The sequence below is a fragment of the Lepidochelys kempii genome, chromosome 1, assembly GCF_965140265.1.
Source record: "Lepidochelys kempii isolate rLepKem1 chromosome 1, rLepKem1.hap2, whole genome shotgun sequence".
Classification (NCBI taxonomy): Eukaryota; Metazoa; Chordata; order Testudines; family Cheloniidae; genus Lepidochelys; species Lepidochelys kempii.
In genome coordinates this window covers 26806664-26830321 of record NC_133256.1, presented here as the reverse complement: position 1 = coordinate 26830321, position 23658 = coordinate 26806664, and the positions used below count along the sequence as shown (strand labels likewise).

Sequence of the window (23658 nt, the reverse complement as noted above, 5' to 3'; positions counted from 1 at the left end):
TGCAAATTATTCTTATTACTTTTATAGTGCCAACAGTGTGTTAGGCAAATGCAGTGCAAACTGTAGCTACCAAGATATTTGATTCTGAAAACATCCAGCAAGAATTAAACACTACAATAATTACTTTTGAAAAATGCTGATATAGTACTAGGCACTGCACAAAGCACAATATAAAGACATTCCCTGCACCAAGATATTACAACATAAGTCAGACAGGATGCACTGAGAAACCCTGTTGAGTGGGAAGTTTTGGGGCAGAGAGTTCTTACTATGGACCCACTTCTTATGGGAAGAAGTTGGTAGCTTCAAGAACTAGGATAAAAAGGTCATTCAATGTACAAGGGAAGCATGGAAAAAGACATGTAAACAGGTATGGGAACAGGAAACAAATAGGGCATTCAAGCTGGTTTTGATGGCAGAGCAGAGAGAGGACTTTACATGAAGCGAGAGCAGTGCAGAGCCATAAAGGCAAGGATGAGAATCTTAAATTAGATGTTTCATGCAAAGGGGAGCCAGTGTAGAGATGTAAATGTGGGAGAGGAGTTAGGTGATAAATGGATTGTCACTTACACCTCACTCTCCACGTGTATCTCATTTTAGACACACATTGTTATGGAAGGGGATTACACTGTAATGGAAAAAGCTGAGTATTTAAGCATTTCTCCAACCAGTGGGCTGCATTTAGTCAAACGGAAAACAGATAAGTATTTTCCAAATAATGGCATTCCCATCCATTAAGTGTTTAAAACTCTGCCTTCAGAAGTACAGGCAAGGTTCCGTGTAAAGTGTGAAATCCCAGCCCTACTGAATGTAATGGGGCCAAGAGTTCACACAAGGTGAGTGGGAGCTGCAAATGTGCTTCCAAAGACAAAATTTGGCTTTAAAGTCTAAGTAGATCTTTTTAAAAAATTGTTTTACTGCTCAACACAGCACATTCTACTGGGAGTGGCTGGGTCATTACAAAATCTAAACCTAATTTCCCCCTACTGTTACTCACACCTTCTTGTCAACTGTCTGAAATGGGCCACTCTCATTACCACTTCAAAAGTTATTTTTCCTGACTTTACACTTGGTAAGGCAACTCCCATCCTTTCATGTATTTATATCTGCTCCTGTATTTTCCACTCCATGTATCTGAAGAAGTGGGTTCTAGCCCACAAAAGCTTATGCCCAAATAAATTTGTTAGTCTCTAAGGTGCCACGAGGACTCCTCGTTGTTTCAGCTAAAGAACTGTCTTAAAGATCCAGCTAAAGATCAGCTGGGTGGTACTCAATCTACAAGGAGGCTATGTCTCTTTGGGATCTGCCTGGATGATGATATTTATGAGATACTACTGTTCTACGACTATCAAAATTCAATACAATCATTAAAACTAAGTATTTATCAACTTTTATCATAACCAAGAAGTGTTACTGAATGGCTAAAAATGGGAAAAGTTAAAAATTCCTCCTCTTAATTCTTTGAAAAACCTGCCCCAATAGTCATGTTTCTCTGGTCAGTCCTCCATGGTGAGTGAAGACTGAATTTCACTGCAAAACTTTGACTTTATAGTTCAGATAAGTAAAAAGAAAATCTTGAAATGGTTGGAATATCAACTGTTACAACAGCTCCAGTCTAAAATGTTTCTCTAGACCAGCGGTGGGCAAACTTTTTGGCCTGAGGGCCACATCTGGGTATGGAAATTGTATGACGGGCCATGAATACTCATGAAATTGGGGGTTGGGGTGTTGGAGGCTCCGGCTGGAGGTACCGGGCTCTGGGGTGGGGCCAGAAATGAGGACTTCAGGGAGTGGGAGGGAGCTCTGGTCTGGGGTAGGGGTGCGAGTGGGGGGGTGAGGGCTCTGGCTGGGGGTGCGGGCTCAAGGGTGCCGTAGGGTAGGACCGAGGGGTTTGGAGGGCGGGAGAGTGATCAGGGCTGGGGCAGCGGGTTGGGGCCCTGGAGGGGGTCAGGGGTGCAGGCTGCGGTCAGCGCTTACCTCAAGCGGCTCTCGGAAGCAGCAGCATGTCCCCCCTCTGGCTCCTACGCAGAGGCATGTCGGTTCTGCATGCTCTCCCATCTGCAGGCACCGCCCCTGCAGCTCCCATTGGCCATGGTTGCCGGCCAATGGGGAGCCGTGGGGGCAGTGTGCGGAATCCCGTGGCAACCCCTACACGTAGGAGCGAGAAGGGGCACATGCTACTTCTTTCAGGAGCCACAGCATATGTGGAGCGGGGCAAGCCCTGGAACCTGCTCCCGGCGGGAGCTCGAGGGCCGGATTAAAAGGTCTGAAGGGCTGGATGCAACCCCCGGGCCATAGTTTGCCCACACCTGCTCTAGATAGATAAATCATCATGATGCTGTTCATATTCCTAAAGACACAGACCAGTCAGTAATTCTTCTTTGTTTTCTCACAGTGTAAAAGTCTAGGGCATTCTTTTGCAGAATACACTGGCCCCACTGTACTGCCTGTAAGATATGCCAACCATATCCATGAGCACATGTATTGTGAAAGTCAGATTCACCAGGAGTGTTTACAGTGCTTTTTCAGCATTCACAGTAGGCAACTGCATTAGTACATGCACATTAGCCCACTGATGTCAAATTTAATTACAGCCTCTGGCCTTCTCAGCAATCACAAGATCGATTTTAACAAGACAAAGTTGTGGCTTCATTAATGGCCTCCTTGTTTGCTAAGACACCAGATGTGCATGACTGTAGGAAAAACAGCCTAACCAAGTCCAGAGACCGAATTGTTTCTTAGTGCATGTCTAATGGGTTGGTCCTAGAAATGCTTTTCCCCTTTCTCTAGGGCTTGAGTCTGATCTTTGTTTAGAAGTGTGAATAACTTGGATAAAAAAACAGGGGCATATTTAGACACCATGGGCTAGATTATGCTTAAAGAAATAGTTCTGCAATAGGAAGGGTGAAGAAGCGCACTGCCCTACCAAGAGAACCTGAAGGCATTTATTCTGGCACAGTGCCTCCAGGGACATCAGAGACTCATGGGTCATAGCAGCCACTGCTACACCTTCTTGCAGGGTACACACTGTGCCATTCATTCCCTCACCACATGCAGGATCAGCTCTGCCATCTGCCTGCCTCTTGGAGAGCGTTACACCCTGAGCACAGTGACTGGCATCTGGTCCCTCTGAATGGTACAATGTGAGACAAGGCTTCCTTCACGTTCACCTACTCGCCCCAAATCCTTGTCCAGCCCTAGTGGCAAGGAACAATCTGGCCCTATAAGAGCAACACAATTTAGCACTCAGCATAGTGATGGGCATGGTAAAAGAACGTAAACAGGAGAGAAAGGAATTAACTGTGTTGTACTCCATTGGTTTTGATAGCTGAGTGTGTGTGTGGATTTGACTGTGGGTAGGTATATTTGCTCCCATCGTGGCTACCAAGCAAATATAATCAGGGTTTTACCCACATCTACAGCAAGATCGTATATGGGTTATTTGCATTATTTTGTCTACCTTTTCATGTGCCTCTTTCTGCGTGTCCAGAAAAGGTTTCTAAGGTATTTGTTGTTATACATATTTCTTTTATATTATAAAGATCACAATATTAATTGTGACTAGTATTATATGAGCCAGATACAACCATTGGCTGAAACTTTAAAGCCTCAGCTCCCAAGCACTGCGTATGCAGCTCAAGGTAGAAATTTTTCCTCCTCTCTCTACCCTATTGCTTATTTTGCTTATATTCTTTCCACTTACCAACTCCCACAAAAAGCCGTGGTTAATTACTGTATTTTAAACATTCTTCTCGCGGGGATAACCTCATGGGAAATGCTTTTATTCCATGAGGGCATCAGGGGATCAGCAGCTGAGCTTTAAATTCATTTGTGTGTCGTAAGTGTCCTCCCTCTGCCTTGCCTTTCCTTTCCCCTACCATCTTCAGGTGTTACTACTGAAGTGGCTTTTCTATATCAGCACAGAGGCCAACTACTGAGCACTACTGAGACACAGAGCTGCAAAAGGTGGGCAATGGTTAAGCTTATCCCTTAGCAGCAGCACCCTTTCTCCTTCCCACTCACATCGCTGCAGGCCAGCCTAGAGTGAAGGGTAGATGGGAGGTCATTTTCCACTGTCCACCCAGCAAAGTTTGAATGGGATGCATCTGAGTCTTCACTTGACAAGTTCACTACTCAGAAGAGCTGCATCACCACAGGGACGAGGTGTTCTTATACCATTCTCTCCCCTGCATTCCATGTAAAACTCACTGACCAAAGCACTGTTCAGGGCTGATTAACTGAAGGCACCATTCAGCAAATGCTCAACTGGCCACTTTCAGACTGGGAGTCTTCTGCTTTGAGGATATGGAATCTGTGAGGGCACTCGGTGTGGAGGGCAATTCCTATGACTGCAGTCTGCAGAACACTCCTACTTCTTTGAGAAGCAATTCCTGTACAGCTATTTTCATGTTCAGACTCATCACTGGCACTGCTTTCACATCTAGCTAATCCTTTCTATCTATTTTAAATATTCTATTACTCTTCTTCAGAGCTGAAATAGGATCAAACCATTGTCTCCCATTTTGGCAGCATTTAACTTTTAAACAATCCAAGTACAGTCACACAAGGAAACGTTTGAATCCAGTACTAGTTTTCCTATATGAGCGCTCACAGAATTATGTTCCTTTAGAGAAATTCAGTATTAAAATAGTTCAGATCATTCAATTAAGTAACGTTTGGTTATTTAAGCAATAAGACTTGTGACAACTGTTCAATATTAATACACCAACAGGTTATGATACCATGCAGTATCACCACATTAGAGAGCCCTAAAATGGTTAATTTAAAACCAGAATTCTTCCATTCAGAGAATCAAAAGCCATGTGTTTCCTTTGGATTCTTAGAATTCCAAGGATCAATAATATCACCTGGGCATAGAATGTTGGTGATCAAGCTAATGTTTGCTTTGTCAGTGTAGTTTTATAATTTCAATTATTATCTATTCAAATTATTTTCACATTCAGGGATGTATTTTATATACATTTGTGTGCTTGAAGCCAAATCATTTTTCCACTGAAGCAGATGTGAGTTTTGCCATTGATTTCATAGAATCATAGAATATCAAGGTTGGAAGGGATCTCGGGAGGTCATCTAGTCCAACCCCCTGCTCAAAGCAGGACCAATCCCCACCTAAATCATCCCAGACAGGGCTTTGTCAAGCCTGACCTTAAAAACCTCAAAGGAAGGAGATTCCACCACCTCCCTAGGTAACGCATTCCAGTGTTTCACCACCCTCCTAGTGAAAAAGTTTTTCCTAATATCCAACCTAAACCTCCCGCACTGCAACTTGAGACCATTACTCCTTGTTCTGTCATCTGCTACCACTGAGAACAGTCTAGATCCATCCTCTTTGGAACTCCCTTTCAGGTAGTTGAAAGCAGCTATCAAATCCTCCCTCATTCTTCTCTTCCGCAGACTAAATAATCCCAGTTCCCTCAGTCTCTCTTCATAAGTCATGTGCTCCAGCCCCCTAATAATTTTTGCAAAAAGAAAAGGAGGACTTGTGGCACCTTAGAGACTAACCAATTTATTAGAGCATAAGCTCTAATAATTTTTGTTGCCCTCCGCTGGACGTTTTCCAATTTTTCCACATCCTTCTTGTAGTGTGGGGCCCAAAACTGGACACAGTACTCCACATGAGGCCTCACCAATGCCGAATAGAGGGGAATGATCACGTACCTCAATCTGCTGGCAAAGCTCCTACTTATACAGCCAAAAATGCCGTTACCCTTCTTGGCAACAAGGGCACACTGTTGACTCATATCCAGCTTCTCATCCACTGTAACCCCTAGGTCCTTTTCCGCAGAACTGCTGCCTAGCAGCTCGGTCCCTAGTCTGTAGAAGTGCATGGGATTCTTCCGTCCTAAGTGCAGGACTCTGCACCTGTCTTTGTTGAACCTCATCAGATTTCTTTTGGCCCAATCCTCCAATTTGTCTTGGTCCCTCTGTATCCTATCCCTACCCTCCAGCATATCTACCACTCCTCCCAGTTTAGTGTCATCTGCAAACTTGCTGAGGGTGCAATCTACACCATCCTCCAGATCATTAATGAAGATATTGAACAAAACCGGCCCCATGACCAACCCTTGGGGCACTCCGCTTGATACCGGCTGCCAACTAGGCATGGAGCCATTGATCATTTACCCGTTGAGCCGGACAATCTAGCCAGCTTTCTATCCACCTTATAGTCCATTCATCCAGCCCATACTTCTTTATTTGCTGGCAAGAATACTGTGGGAGACCGTACCAAAAGCTTTGCTGAAGTCAAGGAATAATATGTCCACTGCTTTTCCTTCATCCACAGAGCCAGTTGTCTCATCATAGAAGGCAATTAGGTTAGTCGGACACGACTTAGAATCATAGAATAGAATAACAGGGTTGGAAGGGACCTCAGGAGGTCATCTAGTCCAACACCCTGCTCAAAGCAGGACCAATCCCCAATTTTTTTTTCTTGCCATTGGTGAATCCATGCTGACTTTTCCTGATCACTTTCCTCTCTTCTAAGTGCTTCAGAATTGATTCCTTGAGGACCTGCTCCATGATTTTTTCAGGGACTGAGGTGAGGTTGACTGGCCTGTAGTTCCCCGGATCCTCCTCCTTCCCTTTTTTAAAGGTGGGCACTACATTAGCCTTTTTCCAGTCATCTGGGACCTCCCGCACTCACCATGATTTCAGCGGGCCCAGCCATTGTGGGACCACTCTCTCCAGCAATCATCCTGTGCAACTGTTTTGTGCACTGGGGTTCTCTGCATGGAAGGAATGAAGAAAAGGAATTCTTCCCCAGAGATTTGGGGGGGGGGAATCAATCTGCAGCCAATACTCCAGCTTAATGACTGACGTAGACTCCATCATCCTAAAGTTCTTCCTACAGGAGAAGAGGAGCTGGAGGAAGAGCAGGAGGATCTATGTAGTGGCAAATCCTCCATCCCACCCTACCCCACCTATACCCAACCCCTATGCAATCTCCTGAAAGGGGTCCCTTTGAAATAGGAGAGGAGCAGTATGTCACTCAAAGTGTTTAAAACCAGGAAAAGCATGAATAAATGGATATCAGGAACAGGTACATCTCTCTTCAATCTGTGACTGGTAAGAAAACTTTGCCTCATCCTATCAGACTCAGACCTAGTCATGGTGACTTTAACTCATGTGTTCATGACTTCTTGATTATTGCAACTCATTATACTTAGGAATGAAGCCACACAGACTGGAAGAGCTGCAACTGGAACAGAGTATGGCAGTCCACCTGATAGGCAACACATGTGAGCACCATGAGTACATCCCCCAATACTTCAATTTCTGCAGAGGCTCTCCATTGAATTCAAAATCTAATTCAGGCTCTCAATGATTACAGATTGAGTTGTGGTTGCTCAACACTTCCAAAATTTAGGCTCTAGGAGTCTAAAGCTGGGGACCCAGAACTGAGGCACTCACTGATACAGGCCACTTTTGGAATAAACTTTTTTTCTGATGCAGTTTCCTAATCTGCAGAGGTGGATAATAATACTTAAGCACACTCTGCCACGCATTTTGTAACCAAAAACTACATACTTTTTAAACTGTAAGTTAATGTTATCCTTACGACTTGGAAAGCCCCTCAGTCATTTCTTGGAAATTAAAAGAATCTGCTGTTAAAATAGCAAGAATGAAGAAGCAGAAAATTATCACTTAAAGATTCTTGAAAAGGAGATTCAAAAATATGGACCCATGAAGCATGTTTGTGAGCTGTCTTGTTCTGACATGGATCTGTCCATTACAAACTTCAAATAAACAATACATAAAATTTTCTCAGAATGCAGGTTTCATAATTCTGGGAAATCTGTGAGATAATCAGAAAATTTCGCCTTTGTAATGCAGGAGCCAGATTAATATTCTCAAATAATACCATTTCTTCAGAAAATACTGACTTCAGTGGGAAATTTGACGTGAATTTACTAAATACACTTGTTCACTGACACCAGGTCATCTCTACACTATGGGTGCTACACATGGGCAGCAGGTGAACCCCTGCTTTGGGGAGGCTAGCCCGCTGGCCATGCTCCTTCCGCCCGAGGCCCGCCCGTAACAGGAGGAGCCCTGAGGGCCCCACCCCAGCCATGCTGCCGCCCCCACTGAGCCGAGCTGCCACTCCCCCCTCCCCCGCAGCTGCTGGCATCCTCGAGCCGCTGGGCGAAACTGCTCCCCGGGACGGGCCGAGAGCCCGGCCCTGCCAAGCACGGGTCCGAGCCGCTGGCCCCTGTGAGCTGGGATGCTGGGCCGAGCCTCCAGCCCTGCCAGGCCGAGCCATCCCCCTATCCTCCATGAACTGATCTAGTTCTTTTTTGAACCCTGTTATAGTCTTCACCTTCACAACATCCTCTGGCAAAGAGTTCTACAGATTGACTGTGCGTTGTGTGAAGAGATACTTCCTTTTGCTTGTTTTAAACTTGCTGCCTATTAATTTCATTTGGTGACCTGTAGTTTTAAAAATAGATAGAATAGCTAGCCCTTTCGCCACTAAAGCCTAGAATGACTTTCTGGAAGGCTCAGGCTTATGGCCCACTTACGACATTATAGTGAATAAAGCCTAGGGGCAGAGTGCTTAGTACCGTGAGTGGCTCCATGACTTTCAGTGGGATTACTCACAGAAGTAAAGTTACTCACATGAGCATTTGCAGGATCAGGCCTTCAACTATTACCAGTAACTGAGCACAAGTTTGTCCAATTAACAGCTTTGCTTAAGACCAGATTGCACCTTGCCCTTGTGGGGGGATGTTGGTAGAGGCACAAAAGCTTTCCCCAATGAAGCCCTGCCAATGGCCAGCCATAGTCACTGCATTTGAGGGACCACAGAGACCGATCCCTCTGTGCACACCCCAGGAAGAGAAATCTCCTCAAAGGAAGAGGAGAAGGAGGAAGGACTAGAGCAGGCTAAGCACAGGATTAGGGATAGCATGCTTATCTGGAAGTTCAGGGATGGATGGATTGTGTCTCCCCATGGTGAAATCCCTTGCTGAGCTCCCATCGGGGTATCAGCTCTATGAATCTACTCAAGACTGAGTTATAAAGGTATAATATAGCCCTTCATAGCCAAATGTTGTAAATTAATAGATTAGTATCTGTTGCCCTTTCATCAATCTGAGGAACATCTCATTCAATGAGAAGAGTAACATGGGGCCTGTAGAAATCAATAGCAGAGAGTGTGTTGTTAAAAAAAAGAGGTGGCAGTTATTTCAGTGCACTGCGCTACTAAAATCTTGTTTAGAAGAATATTACATTAATGACAGACAGTGAAAGTAAGGAGAGTCACAGATTAGGATGAAACATAAAAGAGAGACGATGGTCCAGTGGTTAAGGTGCTAGCATAGGACTTGGGAGACCCAGCTTCTCTCTTCCATTACAGACCTTGGTCAAGCCACTTAAGGCCCAGATCCTCAAAGGTAAATAAGCACCTAACTACCATTGATTTTAATGGGAGTTAAGTGCCTAAATACCTTTGAGGAGCTGGGCCTTAGGGAACTGATGCACAGAGAGGCTATCTGTAAAATGGGGATATTAGCACTTCCCTGCCTCAGAGGGGAGTTGTGAGGATAAATATGTTAAAGATTGTGGAGAGAGTCCAGAGAAGAGCAACAACAATGATTAAAGGTCTAGAAAACATGACGTATGAGGGAAGATTGAAAAAATTGGGTTTGTTTAGTCTGGAGAAGGGAAGACTGAGAGGGGACATGATAACAGTTTTCAAGTACATAAAACATTGTTACAAGGAGGAGGGAGAATTGTTTTTCTTAACCTCTGAGGAAAGGACAAGAAGCAATGGGCTTAAATTGCAGCAAGGGTGGTTTAGGTTGGACATTAAGAGTAGAGAGGTTATTTTATCTCTGTATTTGGCACTGGTGCAACCACTGCTGGAATACTGTGTCCAATTCCTAACTGTCAGAGTGATTAAGCACTGGAATAAATTGCCTAGGGATGCTGTGGAAATCTCCATCATTGGGGATTTTTAAGAGCAGGTTGGACAAATACCTGTCAGGGATGGTATAGATAATACTTAGTCCTGCCTTGAGTGCAGGGGACTGGACTAGATGACCTCTTGAGGTCCCTTCCAGTTCTATGATTCTATGATTGTGAGATGCACAGATACCATAGTAATGAAGGTCATAAGAATACCCATGACAGTTTACCAAAGTCCAACAGGGAACATTAATAAGGCTGTAAATCTAATTTACAATATTTTTTCCAAGAGTGAGCACAATAAAGTGTTATATTTGAATTAAACAGAAAGAAAACAAAGGAGCAGAGATTACAACCTATCTAGATTGCCATTTAATGAATCAGACATAGGCACACATTCCAGTGTCTGAGATATGCACAAATATTAGATAATCTTTCTTCAGCAGTGTAATAAAGCCCCATGTCTGCCTCTGTCAGTGTGTAAATTGTGGGCCATCTCCAGGCGTCATTATATGCATGGAATGCCTATTGAATTCAATGAGAATTTTTCATGTGAATTGATATACCTAGTTCAGAGATTATAAAGCCAGAAGGGACCCTGTAATCACCTGGTCTCACCTCCTGTATAGCACAGACACAGAACATCTAATCTTGATTTAAAAATGGTCAGTAATGGAGAATCCACCACAACCCTTAGTATACTGTTCCAACGGTTAATTACTCTGACCATTAAAAGGTATGCCTTATATCCAGTCTGAATTTGTCTAGCTTCAACTTCCAGTCCTTGGATCATGCTCTACCTCTCTCTGCTAGATTGAAGTGCCCATTATTAACTATTTGTTCCCCATGTACATACTTACAGTCTATAACCAAGTCACTTCTTAACCTTCTTTTTGTTAAGCTAAATAGATTGAGGTCCTGGAGTCTACCACTATAAGGCATGTTTTATAATCCTTTAATCAGTCTTGTGACTCTTCTTTGAACACTCGCCAATTTATCAATATCCTTCTTAAATTGTGCAAACTAGAATTGGACACAGTATTCCAGCAGTGGTTGCACCAGTGCCAAATACAGAGATAAAATAACCTTTCTACTCCTGCTTGAGCTTCCCCTATTTAGGCATCCCAGAATTGCATTAGCTCTTTTGGTCACACCATCACATGTTCAGCTGATTATCCACCACAACCCCCAAATCTTTGTCAGAATCACTTACTGCTTCCCTTTTGTAACCATATGTAACCTTCAGCCCTTCTGAGTGACAAAAACTTATCAGTCTAGGAAGTATTTTGATGGAACAATACAAAGGCTGACAAACCAAAAATTTCACCATGTTCCTAAAAATGACATTTCTATCAGCATTTTCTGAAGCCTGAAGTGCAGTGCACTTGTAGTCATCCACACCTATTTACATCAAAGCCAAACTATTAGTTTTAATTATTCAGAGACATTCCTCTCCCATGCTCCCTGAAGAGTCTCACGTCTGGGTACAGACAGTAACAAAGAAACCGCTCAATTTCCTATTGTGATACAGAGATGTTTTAGTTTCTCTCTCCCCCCGGTTATTTCCTTAGGAAGGGTACTTTAATTTTATACAGCACGTGTTTACTCTGACCTCTGACCAGCGAATGTCTGGCGCTGGATACAATTTGTATGAAATAAACTCGGTTCTTAATTATTGTGGGTGAGGCATCACCAGCGCCTGCAGTACGCCAGGAAAGACGAACTGACTGAACAGCATCATTCCCTAAAACCCACTGAGGGGTTCCTAATATGGAGACAAAACCAAACCTGCTGCAGACCGGGAGAAAGGCCAGCGGCTTGGTGCTGAATCCCCGGTCAGCAGGACCATCAGACCCAGCATAACCCAGAGCTGTCAACACACACACACGAGGTTTCCGAAGGGCCAAGCAAGCCCCCGCAGCCTTCCCAACGCAGCGGGGCTCCGCCCGCGCGGCTGCAGCCCAGGCGCTCCGCGGGGCCGAGGCGTGCGCGGGTCGGGAAGCCGCGGCGGGGCTGCGAGCGCCGCTGGCCGGGCGCCAGGCTGCGGGGCCGGCCCGGCCGGGGGCGCGGTTACCTATGGAGATCTCCTGCGCGAAGGCCAGCGAGATGAGCAGCAGGGGCAGCCCCACGGCGACGCAGGTGACCAGCTTGTCCAGCGCCAGCTCCAGCCGCAGCCCCTTGTACTTGGGCTCGGAGGGCTCCTTCAGCAGGAAGTCGGAGAAGACGTACTCGGTGGCGATGTGGGCGATGGCCATGGCGAGCACGGGCCGGGCCGGGCCGGGCCGGACAGGGGGCGCCCTCCGCACCCCGCGGGCCTGGGAGCGCCCGGCACGCAGCCGGCCCCGCTCCTTTCGCTTTGCTTCCTGCTCCCGCCTGCCCCCGGCGCCCCGCCCGGCTCCCGCTCTTTGTCCGGCTCGCGTCCCCCCTCCCTCCGAGTGGGGCCGCGGCGCCGCCTGCCCCTCCCCGGGCAGCGCGCCCGGCTCTCGGGCCCTGGCGCCGCGGCCGGCCCAGGGCGGGAAGGAGGCGGGGCCGGGGGTAGCTCCGGGTGTGGCCCTCAGAAAGGGGGCGGGCGGTGGCAGGATTGGGCCCCGCTGGCTGGGCGCAGGGGTAGGGGCGGTGGCAGGATTGGGCCCACCCAGGAGTGGCCCGGGCAATATCTGGTCCATGCCCTAGAACCGTCCCCGTGGCCCTAACTTAGATAGGAGCGTCTGGGTTGGTGGCGTGGGTGCCCCAAGCCCCATCCCTCCACCCAAACAATCTTGTGAATCTTCCTCCTTGTGGTTATGGGGATGAGGGCCTCCCTGCCTGTCCCATCTTGTAGAAAGATGCAGTATCAGAGGCCAATGGGCCTGATGCTCCAGTCACAATGGTTTTAAGCCAAGGTAGTTTCCACTGATTTTGGTGAAGTTACTCCTGGTTTATAGCAGTGGGAGCGGAGAAGCAAGCCAGAGATCTCATGTGGGGGAGAGTAGAGTAGAGCTCTGAGGGCCAGATTCATTCTCCACAGATAAATTGTGGCAGCCTGCACTGAATTTAGGCTAAAAGGTGCTGAGCCTCAGCACCGCTACACTTGGCAGTTCAGAGCCCCAGCACCTCTAGGCGTGCTGCATCAGTTATGAATGTAGAAAAATTACTTGAGCCCCAGCACCTCTGTCATGACAAATTAAACCCTGGGTTACTCCCAGTGCTTCTTACAAGTTGCATCCTGTATTTGTACTGCCACCTGGCTACTCTCCAGCCTGTAATACCCAGTAGAAAGTATGTGGAATGGCAACTAGCTATGACTGAATGTTAATATCTTATTTGTACAGGGAGAGAAAAGAAAATTCTCCCATCTAAACCATCTGATCTCTGGCTTCAAAGGTCCACTAACTTTCTGTGGGAATTTTTGTTTTTGGATTGAATCCAGTGAACTCCTTTCCCTTGTGTTTATGGGATAACTCCTGCTTTCTGCACAGCCAGAGGGCCCAGGAGGCAATGGAACCAGACTGCATGTGTTACCGGTTCATTGATTTTTAAGGGGCAACCCACTTTCACATAATAAAAATCTCAGAAATTAATGATGAAAATGACCAAGATGTCAAGTGCTCTGGCATGCAGAACCCTATTCACTTCAACTGAAGTTCCACACACAGAATGTTTGTGGGATCAAGGTCCTAACAAGACAGCTAACCCACCCTCCTTGTCAGTGTAGGATTGTAGCATCCACTACAAGGCAGGGATGGTATCTATCTCTGCTTTTGTTTGGAAAGAGCCTTGCACATTTTGGGTATTACCACAAGCTAAACAATGAATAGGTAAATAAATATTCTCCAGTTCAGCTATAAATGATTTGGTGAGAGGGGCTTCTTCCTAACGTCTGACAGAACTTAGCATTAAAACATTTTCCGGATATTCAGCCTAAAATTTGAAGGTACAGGGAGACCTGCTGTCCTTGAGGGCTTGTTTGGGATTTGCATCTGAAGTGAGAATGCTATGCTATTCTAACAAAGCTCCTGGAGAAAATTGGGGCAGTCAACCCTATATTGCTAGGTGCAGTACACACATGCAATAAAAAGTCAGACTCTGCCACTAAAAGCTTACACTCTTAGCATATGGTGAGAGAGAAAAAATAAGCAGGGAGGGAAAGTGGGGAAGGACAAGGTAACAGTGAAACTATAATGTTTGGTACACTAACAGCATGAAGCTTTGCAGTTATGTTGAAGACATTTTGGAATACCTCATCTCTGTTCCACCACAACCACCCAATTCAAATAAAAAAGAGTTTCTGTATTAAAGAAGCTGTCAGAAGGTTCATACAAATGGTAATTGTTTTATTATTAATACATTAAAATTTTAAACCTTATATAAAAGGCTAAATTATACCATTCAGATATTTTATTATTCTGTTTTAAACATCAAACACATATACGGAAAACAGAAATAAAAATACCAAAATAATGTTGATTTATTTATGGTGCATGATGGGTGAAAGCCTTAACTCTATTTGTATATAGTACGCAAGAATTCTGGACACATGAATAGTATTTAACAAAGAACAAGACACCTCAATGCTAGTGGTTACATAGTGGAAAGAAACTAGTGTTTAGAATGTCTGTGGTTCCCTGAATGGTATTAGGTTTAGCCAGCTATAAAGGAAGCTTTAAAAGTAATGATTGAAGGAGTGTTTGTGGTACAATGTACAGTAAAAGCTGTTTTATCCGGCACTTCACCAGCTGGAAAGCTCTATAAACCAGCATTTCTGATCCTCAGTGAAATTCTGGTTTATAGTCCAGTTGGCGTGGAGACGGCAGGGGGTTGGGGTGCAGGAGGGGGTGTGGAGCGCAGGCTCTGGGAGGGAGTTTGGGCGTGGGAAGGGGCTCGGGGCAAAGGGTTAGGGCATGGGATGCGGTGCAGGGTGCCAGATCTGGGAGGCGCTCATCTCGTGTGGCTCCCCACAAGCGGCGACCTGTCCCAGCTGCTCCTAGGTGGAGGCGCAGGAGGCAGCTCTGTGCACTGCCTCCGCCCACAGGTGCTGCCCCCGCAACTCCCATTGGCTGTGGTTCCCAGCCAATAGGAGCTGCAGAGCTAGTGCTCGGGGCAGGATGGAGGCAGCACACGGAGCTGCCTTCCGTGTCTCCGCCTACGAGCAGCCAGGACTGGTTGCCACTTGTGGCGAGCTGCTTGAGGTGAGCATCCCCTAGATCTAGCACCCAGCACCCCGCACCCCATCCTGTGCTCCACCCCACTGCACTGAGCCATCTCCCATGCCCCAACCCCTGCCCTGAGCCCCCTCCCGCACCCAAATTCCCTCCCAGCGCCCGCACCCTGCACCCCCCTCCCACACCCAAACTCCCTCCCTCTTATTTAACCCTCATTTTTCACTTACCAGCACCTCCCATTTCCCCAACATGCCGGATAAAACAGCTTTGACTATAATTGCTATCCTAATTCTGAGCCCAGTCCTGTAACTTTAACTCACACAAGTCATTGTTCTTGCAGGACTTCTTGAATGAGTAATGGTTGCAAGATCAGACCTCTTATCTAGAAAGCTTTTTGTTTTGCTTTTAAAGAACCAGAAGAAAACAAAAGAATCAAGGAAACACTGAGAAATACCCCACACCTCAAGGATTTTGTTTAACACCTTTTATCTGTTGGTGATCTTGGCATTAATCCAGAACACCATTAACCTATGTTCAAAGTGACTGTCGGTAAAGTTCCCTACAAGGGAATTATGACATTATGCACCAACTCGAGTTTATGCTGAAAATCAAACTCAGTTAAATTATTTCACAGATAAAAGATTGCTTTAGTTTTGGAGTTCATCCACCAAGGTTGTAAGTGATATGAACATCCTTGTGGCAGAAATAAACAATAGGTCATTCAAAATGAGCTGTAAACATTAAAGTATCACTATATATAAGGCCTGATTCTATGCCCTTATTAACACTGAGGGCTTGTCTACATTACCCGCTAGATCGACAGCGGGGATTGATTTATCATGTCTAGTTTAGACGCGATAAATCAACCGCCGAGCACTCTCCCGTCGACTCCGCTTCCGCTTCTCACTCCGGCGGAGTACCGGTGTCGACGGGGGAGTGTCAGCCGTCTACTTACCACAGTGAAGACACCGCGGTAAGTAGATCTAAGTATGTTGACTTCAGCTATGTTTTTCACGTAGCTGAAGGTGCATAACTTAGATCGATCGCCCTCCTGCCCAGTGTAGACCGGGCCTGAGTAAGTACTTGACTTCCTGAGTAATCTCATTGAAATCAGGGAGTAAGCTACTACTCAGTGTAAGTATAGGTCACAGAATCAAGCCCACAATAAGAAGTAGTTATAAAACCAGATGACTTTCTCTTTAGTAACCCAAGGCCAGATTTTTGCTGTGTTTTGGGGGCCAGAATTTTAAAGGTATTTAGGTACCTAAAGATGCAGATAGGCACCTTGCTACCTAATTCAATGGTAGTTAGGCTGCTAAATGCTTTTAAAAAAATCCCAGATGCCTATCTGCATCATTAGATGCCTAAAAACCTTTAAAATTTTGGCCCCCAAAACAGAAATCTCATTTAATAGGGTAAAGGAAGAGAACTCCTAAACTTTTGGTAGATTCAGTGGGCCAGATTCTGTTCTCAGATTGTGTCAATCCATAGTATCTCCAGTGAATCAATTGATTTGTTCCAGATTTACACTAGCTCACGCAGAATCTGGCACACTGAAAATAGTTCAACATAGCACTACCCAATAGAGATCCCATTAAGCAACTGTTTTATCACAGAGGCTATGGGCCAAATTCTGCCCTCACATACACCCATGCAAACCCATTGCACTCAGTGGAAACGCAAAGATGATGTACTGAACTTGAGAGCATAAAAAGTAATACGCAGGACCAAATTAAGCACAAGATTCTGTTAAAATCTCTTTAAAGTCAATAGGTTTGTACACATATTTGAGAGTAATTCTGCAAATTAGAGCTGTGTAAAATTTTCATTACAAAACCAAGGCCATGCAGATCTCACCTGTTTTGGATTCATTAAGAGTTACTGTCTGTGGCCTGATCCAAAGCTATTGAAGTCAATAAGAGTCTTTACATAGACTTCAGTGGGCTTTGGATCAGGCTCCTCCTCCTGCTCACATTGACTATAGGGGAAGTCCAGTGAGCCCTAGAAAGTAAACCCAGGTGGGTTAACATGTTCACTGATGCTTGTCCATCTTTTGAGGGAATCTAGGGCCAATAATAGGTTTGCATAAAAAGAAATGTCTGGGCTTTATTGTGGGTTTGACTAGGTTTCTCAGTGTGTTTTACTGTTTATTTGAACCAGAATCTCCAAGCACAATGAACATGAACTGAAACTGGAGAAAAGGTTTGCATAAACCCTCTACCCTGTTGAGTTTCTCATTGCTCCAGTCGCAACTCAATTCAAATTCTAAAAATAATATTGTTTGGCTACACTTTACAGCATTAAAAGAATCAGAAGCCGAATGCATTTTATCAGCTCTCAAAGCCAAATCCTGCTTGCCTAACTCAAGTGAGCAATCTCATTGATATCAGTGGGACCTCTCAAGTATAAGGGCAGGTCTACACTACTGCTTATGTTGATATAACTTACGTTGCTCAGGGGTGTGAAAAAGCCACCCCCCCGAGTGATGCAAGTTAGACCAATCTAAGCGCCGGTGTGTCCTGAAATTAAGCAGGTAACACTACATTGATGGGAAACGCTCTCCCGCCAACATAGCTCTCACGGAGGTGGAGTAATTCTGCCGACAAGAGAGCGCTCTCCCGTTGGCATAGAGCATCGTCACCAGACGCGCTACAGCAACAGAGCTGCATTGATGCAGCTGTGCCGATGTAGCACTTCTAGTGTACACTAGCCCTAAGTCTGAGCCTGCTCCCATTGAATTCAATGGCACAACTCACACTGACTTCAACAGAGCAGAATCAGGCTGCAAAGACAAGCAGTGTACGGTCATCAGGTTCTAAGCCTGCAGTCTGTGTCACACGTGACTTACGGCTACAGGATTGGGCTCTCTCTTTGTAAACTTCACAAACATATCTTGCCTCAAATATACCAACAATATACAATGAAATCCAACAGAGCTCTAGAAAGGGTCCCCAAAATACAGATTTACAGGGAATCAGTTGGGAGCGCACACTGGGGTTGCACAGACCTGTAGTATGTCCTTTTTCTCTGACAAGTGATGAGGATGATGAGGGTTAATACTGTTGCCAGAAGAACAAGTCCAACAGAAAAAAGGGCTATGAGTGTTGAGCTAGCTTCTCCTGCACCCAGAGCTTTGCCTAAGAATTTTATTCCTTCTCTGTCACCACCTGTCAAAACGAGAAATAGCGTATGAGAAGTCTGTACATCCATCGGCTTAAGTTTATATTATTTAAATAAAATGGATCCATACCCTTTACAGTATCCTGGTGTTTTACATTAATTGAGTCATATGCTGTGGTTGTTACTCCTCCTTCTAAAGGAACGTTGTTGTCTGTGTAAAAAAATTAAAGCTTACCTAGGCTGAAAATAGGATAAAGCAGCAGATTTTAGTGGTCTGAAAAAACAGTGAATGCGTCATTTATTCTACGTGGGTAACTCAAATAGAATTTCTGATTAGGCCAACAAAATTTCGTGCAGAGCTCAAGGGTAGTTGGATAGTTTTAAGGGCAAAATTTCCCTTTCTTATGTAAGCAGGAAGAGGACTTCAGTAGCTGATCTAGGTGAGCCTGGGTGCTCAGCATGATGGGACTGCTTGCCCAAATGATCACTTTTGGCTGGTGTTGGATCCCCAGACCCCTTGTTATTGGGGCAGGAGTAATAAAGGGTTGTTATCTTTGCTTGAATCGAGGACAGCAGAACTGTACTTGGCATAGCCCTATGGATGGAGTCACCCTGAACTAAATGGCACTCACTAGGTAGGGGACATGGGTTCCACAGCCCAGTGAGTTAAGAAAAAGTGGATATAGACATTTGTATCTGGTGGTGTGGGCCTTGCTTAGTGGCCATTGATATTATTTGACTGTTCTTTTCTCCATTATGTAATAAAAGAGCTAATTTAGACTTACTTGAGAGTCTTGTTACATGCTGCAGAACTGAAATCACTGATATCTAGGTCTAAGTATTAGATCTGCTTTGGGATAGTGTCTCTGATGCAAGAGACTGCTCAGTGTACAACAGCAGTGAGGGTCCCTCACCAAGAATTGCAATTGTTGAGAGCTGTGTTAAGTGGTGGGCTGTGAAGACATTTTGGTGATGGCCAGCAGGTTAGCTGGTGGAGAGGTGCAGTGATTGGCAGAGTGGCTCGTGGAGAGGGCCAGAGCAGAGCCCTCCAGAGAGGCTTGGTGATTGAGCAGCTGGCAGAGAGAGGTGGTGCGTGAGTGCCTGAGCAGCAGAGCATGTAAAGTACCTCCTTGCCCTCCCACTCCAATCAGGGCAGGAGATGAACTCTGCAGATGCACCTCTGAACTCTGAGCCTGCGCTGACCAAGGACAGCAACTGTGAGTGGGGTGCAGAGAAGGGATGGGCATGTTAAAGGGACTTTTGGGTTGTTGGACTTAAGAACCTGAGGAGAAAAGGACACTGCCCAACTTACCTGGGGTTGCGTCTTTTGCTCATGGTCTATGTTTATGAACCCTGTTTGCGGTGCTTCCCCAATTTAATGCTGAGTTACTTCCCTCCTTTTATTTATTTATTTTTTTGCTACACTCAGACTCTGTGCTTGCGAGAGAGGAAATATTGCCTCTTAGAGGCACCCAGGGCGTGGTGTGTAATTGTCCCAGGTCACTGGGTGGGGGCTCAAGACCGTTTTGTGTTGTATTGTTGAAAAGGAACCCCTAGATACTGAACCCAGCCCTTGTTGTTGCCAGCTCTGACTTATAAACAGCAGAGATCTCTGTTGCATTAGTTCTGCATGCTTTCACTCAGATCAAGAGAAGTTTCACACCCAGAATAAGTGCAAATTACAGAATGGTTTCACATTCGACAGTGAAGGGGAATTTCGGCTTAACCCTTACAATTGCTATTGGCAAAATCCATTGTGTATTCCTCCATCTCCTACGGAGGAGGGGTACAGGAGCCACTGAATGTGCTGTAGCAGCTGTGGAGCACCAGGTCAGGGGAGACTTTCTTTCCCAAGCCCCTGTGGACATTCCCAGAGCACAGTATCATTACCCCAGCTGTGGGCAGGATTTGCCTGATAAACATATTTCCATGTAAGAATGTGCCCCCTGAGAAGAGTTTATAAATTGTCTTTTTACCAGAAATGAAATGAAAATGTTCTCTGCGTGTAAGATTTCCAAATGACTTCATGGGAAAATCTCTCAAGCACAACATGCATTAAATGGGCTTGCTTTTGCATGAGCTGTGTACTCACAATTCCCACTGGAATCAATGGGCATTATTCACTGGCAGGACTGGGTCCAATGTCTGTATCTAATATTCTTCATCACCCTCCCCAGTTATTCCAACTCACCTGCTATAGGTTTTTACTTCATTTTTTCTAATTTTCTTTTGTTTTAAGACAGCCTTTAAAGAGCAGACAGCTTTTCTTTAGGGCTATATTTTCAGAGAAGCTCAACACTAGAGATGGTTGGAAAATATTTGCTTTTTCCTCCTGTGGAAAGTTTTAAGTTTTGGGCAAGTAACTTGACACTAATTTGTCCCTGCACCAAAACATTTCAATTCTAAAATGCCCCTAGAGTGCCTCATGCTCTCATTCTCCTCTATATGCTGGGCTACCTGGTAGGGCTACATCTTCCATGATGCACCTTGGTATCCCTTCTAGATGAGGGGAGACAGTGCCTCATAAAAGTCACCTTGCCATGGTACAATATGGTAGATGAAGTCTGGCAGGAAAACCCCCCAGGGTCACAGACAATGGGAACATGAAGCAGCTGGACTACAATTCCCATGAGGCAGTGCGGCAGCATTTCAGAATAAAAATATGTTTATGTTTGACTGAAAACAGGTGTTCAGTTTGTCGATAAAAGAACGGAACTTTTCTATGTAAAACAGATACCTCGAAAAAAATTAATTTAGTCAAAACCCCAATTTTCCATAAAAAAACAGTTTTGACAATAAATTTTCAGTCAGCCTAATCAACATACAACAGCTCCCATTAGTAGCTAAATGTACCATGTTCTATTGGTGTTGAAACAGGAAGCTCTCAGTCTAGCCACAACTCTAGGATCTCAGCATCTACCTAAGGATGATTCCAAAACTCAAAGCTGACCTACACAGTCAAATGGCAACTCTTCGCTGTGCTAACAGCCCAGGCCAACACTGGATGAACTTGTACCACACCTTATGAGAGCTTGATCAGACTGACATTTAGGCTACATTTGCCAGGTATGAAGTCAACATTCCAGAACAATCACTTTGTGTCATAAGCTGTGACAATGATTTATAAAAATAGGCTATTAATGTGCGTAAAGAGGCGTTTAAAAGAGTATGACTTTAGAGCAGAAGTACAATGTACTGAAGCTGCGCCTCCTCCCATTTGACATAAAGATAGTGCTGTGCATTTACAGGGATTCTCCTCAGAAAGGCTCAAAAGACTCCAGTTACTGAGGACCCGATTCTGCCAGCCTTATTCACAGGAGTCGTAACTTACTCTAACAATCCCCTGCTCTAATTAAAGAGCCACACTCAATCCAGTATAAAATACTCCCTAGTTTTAAGGGCTGCAGTAATGCTTAAAATTGTCATGTGTCCATTAATTTTTGGTGCCTCTGTTTCTGGGACCCCAACTTGAGAAACCTGGGCCCAGGTCCACAAAAGTATTTAAGCTCCAAGCTTCCACTGATTTCAATGGAAGTTAGGTATCTAAATACCTTTGTATATCTGGGCCCGGGTGCCTGATTTTAAGTGCTGAGCACCTACATCTTCAGCTGACTTCAACAGAAGCTGAGGAAGCTAACTGGGTTACCATAGAGCTCAGTCTTAGATCTCACTTTTGCGTGATCTAATAGATCTTGTTCATCTCTAATTCTAACACTTTATGCGCCATATTCACTAGTTGCTTATCTGGTTTAGGCTAGCAGAAATTCTTGTGATAATCCCTGGTGGCAAGACTTGTTGCAGGAGCAGGTTATGGTGACAGAAAGCAACTTCAGTTCCACCTACAGGAGATATAACATCAGCACAATCCCAAGAGTGGTTCCCTTCAAGCACTACCCATTCGAGGAGCTCTTGTGGATCTCCAAGAGGTTTAAAATCTGCAGAAAGCAGCAGTGATAACACTGCCTGTTCACACTGCAGTGTAGGTCCGCTCCCTGGAACCAGACATTGATGGAGCATGGAAGCATACAGTAATTTACAGATCCCTACACTAGCAGTGCTGATCCAAGCCTTATGTTTCTACCCATCTGCTGTTTATCTGAACAACTGTAATACAGCGCACAGTCACGAAATGGCATTTTCAAATACTATACCTGATTTGCTGATGGTAAAAGTTGTCTCCATGCCAGCATGAATGTGGTCAGCTACGTGACAGTGCAGAAGCCATGTTCCAGGGTTATCTGCTATGAGTTCGATTGTTTGAAACGTCCCAGGGAAAAGGTCATACACATCTGCTCTGTGATCATTATCTGTCTGGGGCAGGACAAAACAGCATCATGAAGACTTCTGTTACTACACCTGAAACAATGCATTCATGTTCTGACTAAACTGTAAGCTTTTTGGAGCAAGGCTGTCCTTGTTATGTGTTTGTACAGTGCCTAGCCCAATGAGGATAGGGCCCCGGAGCAATACAGATTAATACAAATGATTTCACGTGCTACATTAGCAGTATCAATGATGCCCTAAAACACCACACAATGGTATTTGTTTTAAATCAAGCTCTTTAAATAGTTCTTTCAACACATAAATACAGAACACGAGGCTTCACTGAACCCTAGAATAAGCAGGTAAAATTCCCACTGACTTCAATTTGTGTAAACCATCCTCTATTGTCCTGTAGTACATACATACCTTAGCTATTGATATTCATTTATATTTTACCATACAAAGGCATATGAACCATGAGCTTTACAAAATTCTAACTAATTCTGCAGTATTCACATGCAAATCTCCCTATGGTATGTGTGTGTGTACAAAGGCTGTGGGATCAGGCTAGAAGCTAGAAGTTTTTGCAAAAGTTTTCCATCAAAATGTAGAATCATAGAATATCAGGGTTGGAAGGGACCTCATGAGGTCATCTAGTCCAACCCCCTGCTCAAAGCAGAACCAATCCTCAAGTAAATCATCCCATCCAGGACTTTGTCAAGCCTGACCTTAAAAACCTCTAAGGAAGGAGATTCCACCACTTTCCTAGGTAACCCATTCCAGTGCTTCACCACCCTCCTAGTGAAAAAGTTTTTCCTAATATCCAACCTAAACCTCCCACACAGCAAAGTAAAGATTTTACCAACCTTGAAGATGAAGGTCTCTGCATGGAAATGGACTGTATGGATATCGATTTCATTTCCCATTCCTATCAAGTACCAGTTTGTGTTTGCACCTTCTTTCATTGTTAGCCCATGGAGATTGTCATAGACCCTTCCATTAATTGCTGAAAGAAGTACAAAGTGAGAGTGATTCACACTAGTGGACTAAATGTGCCGAATAAAGAGACAGAATGCTGAGGGTGCTGAAGAGAAACACTTGTTCTTGCTTTCTCTTTGCAGAGACCAAGGACTGGGTTTTCCATTGCCATGAATCATTACTTACATCTGTGTGAAGTGGGTGAAAATGGGAAGTAAAACATTAC

The 23658-nt window shown here is 44.8% G+C and overlaps 2 protein-coding genes across 7 annotated transcripts in view; both read right to left on the bottom strand.

Annotated features, from left to right (window-relative positions):
* The window catches only part of PANX1 (pannexin 1), a 48464-nt gene extending 36184 nt beyond the window's left edge, over positions 1–12280 (bottom strand). For 2 of the 3 annotated variants that reach the window (XM_073337374.1, XM_073337357.1), the window contains exon 1: positions 12005–12280. In XM_073337374.1, the coding sequence (XP_073193475.1) occupies positions 12005–12185 (181 nt within the window). In that variant the 5' untranslated portion in view covers positions 12186–12280. The remainder of the gene's footprint in view (positions 1–12004) is intronic. The other variant, XM_073337364.1, reaches the window with a different exon arrangement.
* A 2955-nt stretch (positions 12281–15235) lies between these two features.
* The window catches only part of HEPHL1 (hephaestin like 1), a 66410-nt gene continuing 57987 nt past the window's right edge, over positions 15236–23658 (bottom strand). For 2 of the 4 annotated variants that reach the window (XM_073337319.1, XM_073337339.1), the window contains 4 exons: positions 23321–23460; positions 22343–22502; positions 18322–18402; positions 15236–18238 (listed from right to left, as the gene is read on the bottom strand). In XM_073337319.1, coding sequence (XP_073193420.1) covers positions 18036–18238; positions 18322–18402; positions 22343–22502; positions 23321–23460 — 584 coding nt within the window. In that variant the 3' untranslated portion in view covers positions 15236–18035. Of the gene's footprint in view, positions 18239–18321; positions 18403–22342; positions 22503–23320; positions 23461–23658 lie in introns of those variants that run through there. The other 2 variants (XM_073337329.1, XM_073337345.1) reach the window with 2 other exon arrangements.